Source organism: Engraulis encrasicolus, chromosome 1 (genome assembly GCF_034702125.1).
Source record: "Engraulis encrasicolus isolate BLACKSEA-1 chromosome 1, IST_EnEncr_1.0, whole genome shotgun sequence".
Taxonomy (NCBI): domain Eukaryota; kingdom Metazoa; phylum Chordata; class Actinopteri; order Clupeiformes; family Engraulidae; genus Engraulis; species Engraulis encrasicolus.
This window is the reverse complement of record NC_085857.1, coordinates 37,409,152-37,423,509: the sequence shown is the minus strand read 5'-3', so window position 1 is coordinate 37,423,509 and position 14,358 is coordinate 37,409,152. Positions and strand designations below refer to the sequence as shown.

Here is a 14,358-nt window from a genome sequence, read left to right as displayed (position 1 = left end):
GAGACAGAGACAGAAAGATGTAGAACTCGATAGCGCAGGGCTGTGTGAGAGAGAGAGAAACAGAGACAGATAGATGCAAAGAGAGGGAGAGCTCGATAACACGATTGCACAGGGCTGCAGGTGGAGTGGATGTTGTGAGTGTAGGGGCAATGCAGTAGCCTGATTATCATCGACTTTCAAATCTCTTCGAGACTTGGTCAGACCAAGAGCATAACAATTAACATTTCCCAAACAGCATTTCCCAAATGGCCTCCCTTGGTTTTGCTAATGATTGTTTGCTTCCCAACAAAGTGGGAGGAGTTCCCGTATTTGCCGGAACTCAGAAAGTACTTGCATTGCTCTTGACCTGACTGGACATAGATGGAGAGAGAGAGAGAGCTCGATAGCACGATTGCACAGGGCTGTAGGTGGAGTGGATGTTGTGAGTGGAGGGGCAATGCAGTCCCATCTCCCACGGTGTTGCCTCATGCGGTGCAGAGTAGAGCAGAGCAGAGCGGCCGGGTGGGAAACAGAACGGGGAGCTGAGGGGTTTGTTTCAGCAAAGCTGATACGGCCTCAATTACACACTCTCTCTCTCTCTCTCTCTCTCTCTCTCTCTCTCTCTCTCTCTCGCTCTCTCGCTCTCTCTCCATATGACTGCATCTACTGTATGTTACTCCCCTTTTCTCACCTCCTCTCTCTGTTCTACCGATGGTTCTCTGTTATTCTCTCTTATAGTATTACTCACTCTTTCTCTCTCTGTCTTTCTCTCGCCCTCTCTCTCTACGTCTCTGACTGTGTTTTACTACATGATGTTAAAACTTGTGTGTGTGGCATTATTGTTTTGCAAGAACGGGCCCTATCTTTTTCAACCACTATACCCAACTCTTTATCAGGTTTGAATGTGTGCATTTCACACAGTGTACAGAGGGGCAGAACTATCTATATCATGAAGTTCATGATTTGAGTGCATGACATGATGATAAAGAAATGATAAAGAAATGAATATCCTTTCACCATCACTTTTGTGTGGTGTTCATTTGCCCTTAACCAGAATGAGCTCCGTTATCTTGTTACCTGTTCTGGAATGCATCAAGACATTCGAGCTCTCTCTCTCTCTCTCTCTCTCTCTCTCTCTCTCTCTCTCTCTCTCGCTCTCTCTCGCTCTCTCTCTCTCTCTCTCTCTCTCGCTCTCTCTCTCGCTCTCTCTCTCGCTCTCTCTCTCCCTCTCTCTCTCTCTCTCTCTCCTGACATTTCCCTTTACCGTTGCCACGGTGAGGCAGGGGCGGGACCCTGTATGCAAATCAACCTAAGACCTAGCCATGCTGCAGAGCCAGGCTCCGCCCAGGGGGGTGGCTGAGCCCACGCTGGTTGCCGTGCAACAGCCAATCGATGACGAGAGGAAGAGGAGGGGGTGGGAGGGCCCAACACTCCCACTTGGTGTTGCTAGAGCAAGTGTAGAGTGACTGAGTGAGTGAAAAGAAGCAGGCGAGGGTAAAAGAACACGCGAGTGAGTGTGCCAGAAAAAGTCTTTGCTGCCCGTGTGTGTGTGTGAGTTTGTGTTTGTGTATGTGTGTGGGAGAGAGTTTAGGCAAGAGAAGGGATCGGACCACTGAAGTTTGAAGTTCTCTCTCACACTCTCTCGCTCACTCTCTTTCTATCTCTCTCTCTCTTCCTCTACTTTTCTCTTTCTGTCTCTCCTCCACTTTCCACCCCTTTCCCTATCCCGTTCTATCTCTGCCCTCGCAAATTTGGATTACAACCCCTGGACTACTGTCCTACCACAAGTCTCGGACTCCTGCCTTCTTCATCTGTTGGGCCCAGTGTTTGGCAGTGTTTTTGGACTTTATTCGGTGGTTACAGCGTTCCCAGTGGAGACCAGTGGCCTCGGTCGGTCTAGAGGTGGTCAGACTGGTGTGAGTTTTCATCGGTGAGTTGGATGTCTTCTGAGGATGCCAGCGGGGGTCTGTCCAGCGGCCAGTGGAGCTGGGGAGAGCAGCAGCAGCAGCAGCAGCAGCAACAACATGACCCCCCTGCAGTGAAGGAGCACACGGTAAGATAGAACTCAACACCAGACCTCTACATTAACTTTTTTTCATCACTGTCATCACAAAATGGCTAGTAGATCTTAATCTTATCAGCCAAACACACACTCACTAATGGGTCAAAGTGGATAGTAAGCTGTTCTCTACCAGCCAAAATGATATTTCACCAGAATTTGGCAGGTTAGCTGGTGTTAATTTAGAGCCCTGCTCACCACGACGGCCACACAGGGTCACGTCGACAGGAAAAGTATTAATTCACAGCTTCAGTATTAGTCACCTGCAACACTCACAGTGTTGGGCCTTCTCTCTAAATGTTGAATTAATACTGCAAAGTTTACTCTGGGTTGAGAAACTTCACTGCTACGGTCACACACAGGATCACACATGCAGAGTACAGTTTGCAGTTATACAACACTTGAATAGTAAAAATCAACACCTACAGGGTTGGTCCTACTCTCTAAGTGTTCAACACTGCAGAGTTTACTGTGTGAGTTGAGGGGGGTCGTGTTGGGTAGGGTGAGTTTAAAAGGGTCTGTCTGGTAGGATGGTATGTCTAGCTATCTAAATGTGTGCGTCGGTGTGTGTTTGTGTTTATTTTGGTTAGATATCTGTGGCTCAAGTTTCCCTTTTCTCTCTCTCTCTCGCGCTCGCTCTCTCTCTCTCTCTCTCTCTCTCTCTCTCTCTCTCTCTCTCTCTCTCTCTCTCTCTCTTTCCCCCTTTTGCTTCTCTTATCTCGTCTTTGCCCACTTGGTCATTGTCACCTCTCCATTTGTTCGCGTCCCTGTGTTTTTTCGCCTGTCAAGAGACACACAACCGTATCTCTCTCCTCTCCATGGCTGTCTCCAAAACTTACTATCAGTCACTCACAACAGACCTTCTCTCTCTCTCTCTATCCCTCTTTGATGCTCGCTCTCTCTCTCTCTGACTCCCTTTGACTCTGTCTCTCTCTCTCTCTCCCTCTCTTTCTCTCTCTCTCTCTCTCTCTCTCTGGGTTGTGTGTGTGTGTGCGTGTGCGTGTGCGTGTGTGTGCGTCTGTGTGTTCTCTGGCTGCATTTCTGCTCCCCTATCCGCCTATGTGATGGTAATGGGATTAATTGAGGATTTGGGGCTCCGTGGGTTGAGAGAAAGGGGGAGAGCCCTATAGAGTAGAGGGGGTAAAGTGTGGAGGCAGGACAGGACGCCCCCCACGTAACTACACACTTTGTCACAAAGCAGAATCCCACTCACTTTGTCAGAGGCAGACGAGTCTCGCTGCTCATGCTGACTTTGCTTTCTTTCTCTGACAGTTTACGGAATTCAAATGTCTCCCATCTGCAATGGGGAAAGCAGAAGTTTTGACTGTCATTATACAATGTTGTAGTTTTCTTTCTTTCTGTCTTTCTTATTATACAATGTTGTAGTCTCTGTCTTTCTTTCTGTCTTTCTGTCTTTTTTCTGTCTTTCTGTCTCTCCCTCTCTTTGTTGCTCTCTCTCTTCACTACCATTATACAATGTTGTTCTTTCTTTCTTTCTTTCTTTCTTTCTTTCTTTCTTTCTTTCTTTCTTTCTTTCTTTCTTTCTTTCTTTCTTTCTTTCTTTCTTCTCTCTTCTTTCTTTCTTTCTTTCTTTCTTTCTTTCTTTCTTTCTTTCTTTCTTTCTTTCTTTCTTTCTTTCTTTCTTTCTTTCTTTCTTTCTTTCTGTCTCTCTGTGCCCCCCCCCCCTCTCTCTCCACCACCTCTAGCATAGCGTTGACAGGGGGGTTTATATCTGAGTACCCGTGACATTGGTGGAAAGCTCAGCAGCAGCCACCACATTGCACGTTTCACTTCTCTTTCACACCACTCGGCGTTCTATAAAGGTCTCTGACAGTGTGTGTGTGCATGTGTCACGCCGCCTGTTTAGGAAGGAAGCAGCGCAGCATGCAAACGCTCAGTCAGTCAGTCAGGCAGCTTGTCCACCTCTGACTCCTGAGCCTGATTCTGTCTTGCCTCGCCTCTGTACTTTAGTAACTCTAAATTAGGGCTCTAAATTATCTTTTTTCATCACCAGAACAAGTGGCTTTTAGATGTTAATAGTACTAGCCGAACACACTCACCAATGGGTCAAAGTGGATAATACGTTTTATTTTCTTCCAGACAAACTACATTTTCACCTGCATTTGGCCGGTTGGCAGGTGTTAATTTAGAGCCCTGTCAGGGTGGTGCAACAACAGCTAATGCCACTATTTTATGGGTTGTTTTATGTTGGATCGTCTAGGAAGCATATTTATTGCAGTACTAATGACCATTTGCTAATTAATTAATGGACATTAGCTGTTGTTGTACCACCTGAAGTCCGACTGCTGTGTTTGGCAGGCAGCCATTACAGAAGCATTCTTTGTTAGAACATTTAGTAGATCTCACTTGGCACATCTTCACTGAGGAGACGAGGAGGCTGTAAGTTTGTTTGAGTGTGTTGCACTTATTTTTCATTCTTTCTCATGGCTGACGATAATTCCCAAAAGGTTTTTCCTCTATCGGTTCTCACAGTCTGTTGCTGATAGCAGCCTGGAGCTTGTCTCAGAAGCTGCCCTTTCAGTACAGATTTTCCATCTGAGTGTGTCTGTAATGTAAGCCTCTCGTCGAGCATCTCAAAAGGATACTGCTGCTGACTCAATATCAGCGATTTAGCTGAAAGAGACGCTTTTAGGAGCCCTTTCCTGCTTGTTGTGTTGTGCAACAGTCTCCTAAATTGATGCGGGGTCACAGGTTCATGTGTACAGTTCTGGAATGTGGCAGACAACTGCTACGCTCACTACATCTATAGCTGCCGCTAGACATACTCAGTGTATGTTTTTGTGTTTTCAATGAAACGTCTGGGACTAAATGCTTATGCTACGCCCTCACGTCTGGTTGACAAGCTGCATTCACTTGAGGAAATTAATCAAGCACTAAAATAAAGCCGAAAAAGACCAGTGTTCTTTCAAGTCATGGGGGTGTGTACGTGCTGAGCAAAAACCCCTTTACGTTTCGGTGTTAGAAACAAACTCCATTGTGTTTGTACTGAGTGGAGAGGAAGTGGTATTGTTCCTGGCAGGCAGGTGTTGGCTACCTGTACTGTATTGCCCAGGTGAGATGACGCTGACGGGATGAATAGCAGTAATCTACCGTAACAATACACAACATAACACCGCTGCCTGTAGCCTGGCAAAGCTCTCTCTGTCAGTCAGTCAGGTGTTTCCTGGTGTGAATTATTAGCTGTAGCAATCATTTTTATAACCCATTACATAATTTAATTCAATGTGCTTGAGAGGAAAGGAAGAGAAAAGAGAATAACAATATTATAGAGGGCAGAAAGTTTTTTCTAGAGAGTAGATAACTAAGTAGATAACCAAAGGCAGGTGAAAACAAAGCTGTGACACTGTTTGGGGCAGTTGGGACATGATGACACTGTTGGGGCAATTCTTCCTGCAATTCTTTTTTAACAGGATTTGGCAGCATAATGGCGAAGTTATTACCTCGTATAAGTCCCATCTCACGGTGTCAGAAATAAATGTCTTTTTGACTGCTGGTCTGGCTTCTTTCAAGACCATCACCACGGCAGAACAAGAACAGTGAAACAGTTTTCAAATGCCTCTTTTCCACTGCCGATTTTCGGGTAGGCCTACAGCTTGACACAGCACAACTCGGCCACCACTCTTTACTTTACGATTGAGATGTGTAGTGGTGCCTATTCGAAAAAGCAAAAAGTGGCGGCCGAGTCACGCTTTGTTGAGTTGTAGGCCTACCAGAAAACTGGCAGTGGAAAAGAGGCATAAGAAGCCTGCATGGATCCCCAGCTTGCACTTTGTATCAGACAAGGATTTACTGTATTCCATTTTCTCCCTGAGACATCATTAATGGAGTCAGCGTCAAAGTTCATGTATTCTTTATTACGCCTGTCTTGGGTTCAGCTCAGCCTTTCATAACTCTGACTATTTCTAGCCTTCGGGCACACAAGTTGTGTCTGAATGCCAAGCATTTTTGAGATCTTTGCTTTGGTCCACTACGTCAGAAGCATTTCATGGACGACGCACTCTGCCGGCAGTCTTACCCGTCTCGTCACAGGTTTGTGTGACAGTTCTCTCCACCTGTCTGTGACTCGTCTACCCATCCTCCATGTCTATGATCTTGGAGCATTACACCATCCTATGCGCTGGGCCGGATTAAGATACCCTGAGGCCTCTAGGCTGCAGGTTGCTGTGGGCCCCCCTGGAAGGCAAATTTTGCGACAAAGTGTCATAATTATGAGGTAGGATAACATGTCAACCAACTGTACTCAACACGACAGATTCATTTTCCAGTATTGCATCTTGTCACAATTCTGCCGTTTTTCACTTTTGACCAATCGGGGCCCCCTGGCAGATGGGGGCCCCTAGGCTGCAGCCATATCTAGCCTGTGCTTTAATCCGGCCCTGCCTATGCGTGTGTGTGTGTGGGATGCATGTGCGGTGTCTGCATCAACAGCAGCAGTAGGATATGTAGGCTACTGTAAGGGTCCTGATGCTCTGTCTGCTGCGCTGTTCTTGTTTACGGGAGTGGGTGGCAACCTTGCTGATTCTCATCACCTGAATGACAGCCTGGTCGATGTGTCATCCCGTCTTTCTCCCTCCTCACCCTCCTCCCATTCATCCCCCTCTTTCTTGACCTTGTTGCCACGGATGGATTAAGGAGTGATGTGGCCATGGGTGATATATATATGGGTCCCAGCTGTGGCTCAATTGACTGCTACGCTGGAGACCTGGGTTCGATTCTGTCCGGAAGTCGATTCGAGTCTCAATTCTCCCTCGTCTCTCCCTCCCATTGCTTACCTGTCTCCTCTCAAACTGTCCTATCCGATAGACAAGAAAAGCCAAAAAATAAATGTTTCAATGAGCAGCCCAGCCTCTGGCCCCCATCCTACACTGCGCACCTATAAAAAAAGCAACCCTATATGAACAACCCAACATGCTGTACATAACATACGCACATGTAAAAAGCTGGCGGCTCCGCTCAGCTTCTTCATTAATCCACCCTAGCTCACTCCCAGTTTATTTTCCTTTTGTTTGTTTATTTATTTACTTGAAGTCTGGCCTTATGCTTAGAGTCAAGCACTATGGAAAGCTGGGTAAAATAGTAACGAGACAGTTGTTGTCCAGACTTCACTGTATGTGGTCGTGTTCCTTTGACTTTTTTTTTACTCTTACATGCGCGCGTGTGCGTGCGCGTGCGTGGGTGCGTGCGTGCGTGTTACTCCTGCTGCTCTTATCTGTCAGCATTAATGTTGGCCCCAGCTGTCCCCTTTCCTTCTCTTGTGGTCTGTGGTGTGTTGTCATCTGTTTCCAACATTGCCTGACTGGCAGTATCTTGTGAGGAAAACCCCCGACCACACACACACACACACACACACACACACACACACACACACACACACGCACACACACACACACACACACACACACACACACACACACACACACACACACACACACACACACACACACACACACACACACACACACACACACACACACACACACACACACACACACACAGAATTGTACACAATCTGACACGCGCACAGACACAGGCCTAGACATAAACACAGACTGACTGATTCACACACAAAAAAGTAAAAAGTAAAGACCACACACACACACACACACACACACACTCACACTTGTAAACAATCGGACACACGCACAGACACAGACTTAGACATACACACACAAAAAAGAACAGACACACACACACACACACACACACACACAAATAGTAAACAATCTGACACGCGACACAGCCCTAGACATAAACACATATTGATACTGATCCACACACAAAAAAATAATGTCACACACACACACACACAGAGACACACAGAGACACACACACACACACACACACACACACACACACACACACACACACACACACACACACACACACACACACACACACACACACACACACACACACACACCGACAGAGTCGAAAAGGGCCCTGTTTCTGATTATCTGCCCTCTCTACAGTAATGGGCCAATGGGACGCTCCTGAAATAGTGCAGCGGAGGCCAACGAGGCCAGAGATGAGATGTGATGAGATGAGATGAGAAGGAGACAGCTGAGGCTAATTGCCCTGTCTACTCTCAGCTCAACATCTCCGTCAGCTCTTCTCTTCTCTTCTCAGCCCTGTGGCCCTCATGACACTGTGGCTTTGACGCCTGCCATTGATTCTTTTTTTTTTTTGTCGTGTGTGTTGACAGACTTTTAGCACATTTACTTCCCACATTAGACAGACAGACGCACACACACACACACACACATGTGCAAAGGCACACGCTCATGCACGCACGCTCATGCACGCATGCTCATGCACGCACGCGCATGCACACACGTGCATGCACACACAAACACACACACACACACGCACACACACACACACACACACACACACACACACACACACACACACACACACACACACACACACACACACACACAAACAGGCGCGCGCACATGCACACACACTGACAGACAAGGTTAACAGCCTCAATGAGGTTGGTTGTGTGTGTTGACAGAAATTTGACACATTTCACACACACACACACACACACACACACACACACACACACACACACACACACACACACACACACACACACACACACACACACACACACACACACACACACACACACACACACACACACCAGTGCGACAGCGAGATGAGTTTGAACAACACACACACAATCACTCAGACAAACATTAACAGTCCCAGTGATGCCTTTCAATGAGATGGGTCATATTGTTATTTAATGGAACGGTTGTGCGATGTCAATTTTTTCCTTTAACTGTTAACAATGACTAGCCTATGCCTGGGGTTGCCCATTGCATACAACAGTTGAGGATACGTGCAGATCCATTTAGGTTGAGGTTGAAACTGCTTTCATTCATTTCCTCCGAAACTGAAAAAGGTTTTGTTTTTTTCTCTGGGGGAAAACGTTGCTATACCTGCCATTTCCTTGTTAACCTGTATGTCGATTCTTACTGAATGGGCTGAGGCTCAAACTGTTTCACAAACTGAAACATTTTTTCCCTGAGCTACAGTAAGGCTATACTGTACTCATAATTTCCATTGCCTACCTTTTATGAACTTTTTCCTCTGAAGGGATGAAAACAGCAAAACATTTCCACTAAACATGTTGAAATAAAATCTTCAAAACAGCAGACAAAACAACGTTAGGATTAGTGTTAGGAGTCAGTGTCCACATGAATTTCCAGTAGATGGGTACACGGTGTCTTGGAAAGTGATCACATATTCAGGTACAGTAAGGGATTTTTGAGCGAAGAAAGAAAAGGAAAGGAAAGCGTGGAGTGGAGAGCAGAGAAGAAAATAGCTCTACTGTAGGCTTACAGAACAGGGAATGGGTACCAGTGGTTATGAGTGAATAGCAACAGGAATTTCCAGTAGACTGGACACGGTTGTTCTTGGAAAGAGATCACATTTCCAGGTTAGGAGTTTGAGCTCTAGGGAGGAGAGGAGAGGAGCAGAGGGGAGCAGAGAGGACAGGAGTCAAGTGGAGAGGAGAGTAGTGGAAAAGAGTGTAGAGGAGAGGAGAGGAGAGGAGAGGAGCAGAGAGACGAGGAGAGAAGTGTAGAGGAGTGTGGAGGAGAGGAGAGGAGAGAAGAAAAGAGCACAGTCTTGTACGGTCCCTCTCTCACACACACACACATACACACACTTCAAGATCTTTGTCCCATACAGTGCACCTCTCATACTCTGTCATTGTGCCACAAGCTAAAACCCTTAAGGATCAGCTTACAGTATAATCGCCAACCTCATTGCGGTGTACAGGTTTCCCGAATGTCTCTCGAAACTAACCCAACTCTAATAGTTTTGGACTGAAATGTGGTGGGAAGGAACCTCCTTAGCAACCTGATCCAAACCTTACCTGCCTACTCCTGTCCTGTGGGGCCTTACATTTAGAATCAGGAGGCTCTGTTTAACTGTGAGGGGCTTTTGTTATTTTGTGTTCAATGTTGTACCACATCAGGGGAAAAAAAAACTCATGGCTTACTGTCACCAACTGCATGAAAGGTTTCACAAATATCTTCCGAAACTAACCCAGCCAGCGCTAAATAGTTCTCCACAACTACCTGTTGCCTCCTCTGGGGCACTGTATTTTGAAACACAACGCCGTGTTCTTGTCGAGATGGCCTGCTTCGTTGAAATGCCAGAGAGTGTAAGATTTCTTCCTCTATTTTCTCCAGAAATGCTGTCACCATTGGCCAAACCCTAACCTCTTATGGTTGCTGCTGTCACCATTGGCCAAACCCTAACCTCTTATGGTTGCTGCTGCTGTAGTGCATTGTGATGGCTTACTGCCTCAGCTCCATGGGTCGCTCAGACAGGAGCTAAGGTGCCGGTCACTCGTATACAGATATTTTTGAATGTGGATATTAGTTTTTATCCGTTGCCGCGTAAACAGGATGAGGATAAAAATAAAAAAACGACATTGTGACGGGTGTGTTTTTAGCTCCCTAAAATGGCATATTTTTTAACACCAGAAATTGAAATGCACCTTCTAAAACTCTGTTCACGTGTAAACGCGAGACCAAAACCAATGTGTTTTCATAAATATCCATACACGTGCTAACGGCTTCTAAGTTTGGGCAGGAGCTCCAGTAGCGGCCTGATCCAAATCTACCTGTGCTGCTGCCTCCTTTGGGGGCCCTGCAATTTAGAAACAAGAGGCTGCAGTGTTGGGAGCTGTGAGAGCTCTTTGTTTTTTGTCGTGTTCAGTTGTGAATCCTTCACGAAACTAACCCAGCACTATAAGTTGGCAAGGAGTGGGAGACTCCATAGCAACTTGATCCACATCTACTGTAGCCTACCTGCTCCTTTGGGGCCCTGCATTTAGAAACAGGAGGCTGCTAATGAAACGACCTGCTTCATCGAGGTGAGCTACCAATAGGCTGTTATCATGCATGGGCCCAGCCCAAACAATAACCCCTGGGGGCGTTGACACTAGCACGTTGGGATGGCTTGGTATCTCAACAGGTAGCTCATGTGGGCACGACTGGGGCTAAATGTACTAGGCAGGTATTCCTAAGCAACCTGATCCAAATCAACCTGTCCTGCTCCTTTGGGGCCTTCTGCATTTAGAAACAGGAGCCTGTGTTCTGTCAAGATGGACTACCATTAGGGGAGCTACTGTAGCACGTTGGTAGCTCAGCTCGATGAAGCAGCACATCTTGACAGTGCATAAAGGTAGGTAATGGAGATGATGAGTACAGTACAATCTTATAGTAGCTCAGGGAAAAAGTGTTTCAGTTTGTGAAACAGTTTGAGCCTCAGCACATACAGTAGGAATCAACATACAGGTTAACAAGGAAATGGCAGGTATAGCAACGTTTTCCCCCCAGGAAAAAAAAAGTTTTTCAGTTTCGGAGGAAATGAATGAAAGAAGTTTCAGCCTCAACCTAAAGGGACCTGCACGCATCCTCAACAGCTCATATCGACACAACAGGCTGCCATGTCCTGCTCTGAGGGAACCTTGTTGTTCAAAAGGAAAGGGTTTACTGAGCACTCTTGTTCTCCAACTTTGTGAACTGTAGGTGCTCTTGAAGTAAGGAGACTAAAGTCCTTTCATTTAGAGCGTGTTGGCACTAGGGCCGACTTCAGGCAACTCCACAGGTCGACAAGGATTGTCCTTATTATTAAAAACCCTTTATTAATTCAGGGACAATGCCCCTGGATTAATAAAGGGTTTTTAACAATAAGGACAATCCTTGTTGACCTGTGGAGTTGCCTGAAGTCGGCCCTAGTGCCACTACGCTCTAAATGAAAGGAACCTTGTTGTTGTTGTGGTTGTGTTCTATGGGGCGGGGCTGTCCTGCGCTGCTTACTCGACACAGCTCACTCACTCATTCGCTCGCTTGCTTGTGTGTTTGTTGGCTGGGAAACGGGCTGGTTTCGGTGTTGGCTTCAAAACTAGGCGTCACATCCGATCCTCCTGTGAGGAGGCTGAGTCATCAGGTTCCCCTGTGTGTACATTTGCAGTGTTAAATCAACACTGTTCTGAGCACATATGGTCCCCAGTCGATTTGGTGTTCAATTCAACTATGAGTTTCGAATTAACTCTTAGAGAGTTGAATTTTAACACTTTAGATGTGGTGTTGTGGTGTTAATTAAAAACTCAGAGTACACATTTAACTCTCAAATCAAGTGGGACCATTTGTACTCAGTGTAGTGTTGAATTAACACTGCAACATTTACTGTGTAGAGTTGGAACTAGCCTGTGTTTTTTTTTTTTTTGGGGGGGGGGGCGTGCGGGCGTGCGGGCGTGCGGGCGTGCGGGCGCGCGGGCGTGCGGGCATGCGTGCATACATGCATGCGTGCATGTGTGTGTGTGTGTGTTTCATTTCACACTTAGGAGTGTACGACCAACTAGAAGACTGTGAAATATGACTCTTAAGCTGTTGAATCGACACTGCAGTGTTTCCTGTGTCCATGTCGCTACATCCATACAGTAGGTGCGTGTGTGGTGCAGTGGGTGTGGAGCTGGATGTAATAATGTCTCTGTCGCATCGTATCAATCTACATGTAAGAGGAAGAAAGAATAATTACGTAGTGTATATCAGTCATCTTGAGTTTGAAATATTTGACCACTTGAAGATGTGAAGTCTTAAAGGGGTATGCCACTATTTAGGGGCTTAATACAGTTAAAATCGTTGGCTGGGGTTTATAAAGGTGGTTAAGTGTCTTATTTTTCATGTGAAGCGTTGTCTTGCTTTAAGACAATTCAAAAGAGGGAATATGTCGCTAAGCTAGTGAAAGTCAATGGATCACTGTAGCATGTAGCATGCTACACGGATCCATTGACTTTCACTAACTTAGTGACATGCTCCCTCTTTTAACTTGTCTTAAAACAAGACAACGCTTAACATGAAAAATAAGACACTTTACCACCTTTATAAACCCTGGCCAACGATTTTAACTGTATTAAGCCCCAAAATAGTGGCATACCCCTTTAAATGTAGGCTAAATGTTTTGTGGATTTTACGCAGGCGTTGTGTTGTGTCACGTCACGTCATAATGATGTGTGTATGTGTCATTGCACATTGTGCCATGTGATGTATCTGCCTACCTTGTTGTTGTTGTACTTAGTGTTGTATAGTAGGTTGTGGCTGTGTTTTCCCATGATGTAAGGTGTGTTGAATGGTACATGTGCTTAAAACAGGTTTAGCTCTGTACTGTTTGCTTAATAACTAGAGGGATTGACCACACCTTCACTGGCTTTCCTGTTTTTGCATCAATGAGATGAGTTTGAACAATGCACACATGCGCACACACACACCATTTCTCTCTCTCTCTCTCTCTCTCTCTCTCTCTCAATCACTCACGCACGCACGCACGCACGCACGCACACACGCACACACACACACACACACACACACACCGCGCACACACACACACACACACACACACACACACACACACACACACACACACACACACACACACACACACACACACACACACACGTATCACTACAGTACTGCCCTGCTAAGGCAAAAGGCAGTAACTTCATTTTTTTTAAAAATGAGTTTTTGTCATATTTGCAATAATAAGCATCACTTTTATCATGTGAACAAACATGGAGTTTGAAATTGGTTGTTTTGAGGGTAAAATAAGGTGTAAAGTAAAACAAGTTGAAAATCCTTTGGGTAAACTAAAGCAGAACACAGTAACTTCAGTTACTGCTTTTTGCCTTCTGCTCTGTGCCTGCAGAATTCTGGAACCCTGATGTTCCAAACTGAGGCAGAACACAGTAACTTCACTTACTGTTAACAGTTAAACTCCTACTTTAAATGTCAGGCATGTAAATAATTAAAAAAATATATAAAATGAAACTGTAATATTATGAAATATGATCAGCCTGATAGGAAATGTGTGTAACTACTATTTGAGGTATGGAATACAAATACACACAAAACACACACAAAACCCATTTATTATTATTATTATATTATTATTAACAATTTATACGTTAATAAATATGACATTCTGTCATAATGACTCTAATAGTGTGTATACTGCTTAAATTATATTTGAAACGTGTATTTGTTGCTTATTATTCAGATTTAAAATGGAAGTTACTGTCTTTTGCCTCAGTATGACTAACTGTCATTCCGGGGGCAATGCTAAGGCAGAACACAGTAACTTCCAAAAAAGGGTCAAAGGTCAACTGTTTGTAAAATTATTTTTATGAATAGATGTAGGAAGGCATACACCACAAACTGTGAAAATTACAGCTTTGTGGCTATAACCAGATTGTGGTGACATTCATTTCTTTT

At 45.3% G+C, this 14,358-nt stretch overlaps 1 protein-coding gene across 1 annotated transcript in view; it reads left to right on the top strand.

Annotated features, from left to right (window-relative positions):
• Positions 1–1,569: 1,569 nt before the first annotated feature.
• The window catches only part of rab11fip4b (RAB11 family interacting protein 4 (class II) b), a 57,521-nt gene continuing 44,732 nt past the window's right edge, over positions 1,570–14,358 (top strand). Inside the window, exon 1 of the mRNA XM_063201523.1 lies at positions 1,570–2,032. Coding sequence (XP_063057593.1) covers positions 1,919–2,032 — 114 coding nt within the window. The 5' untranslated portion in view covers positions 1,570–1,918. The remainder of the gene's footprint in view (positions 2,033–14,358) is intronic.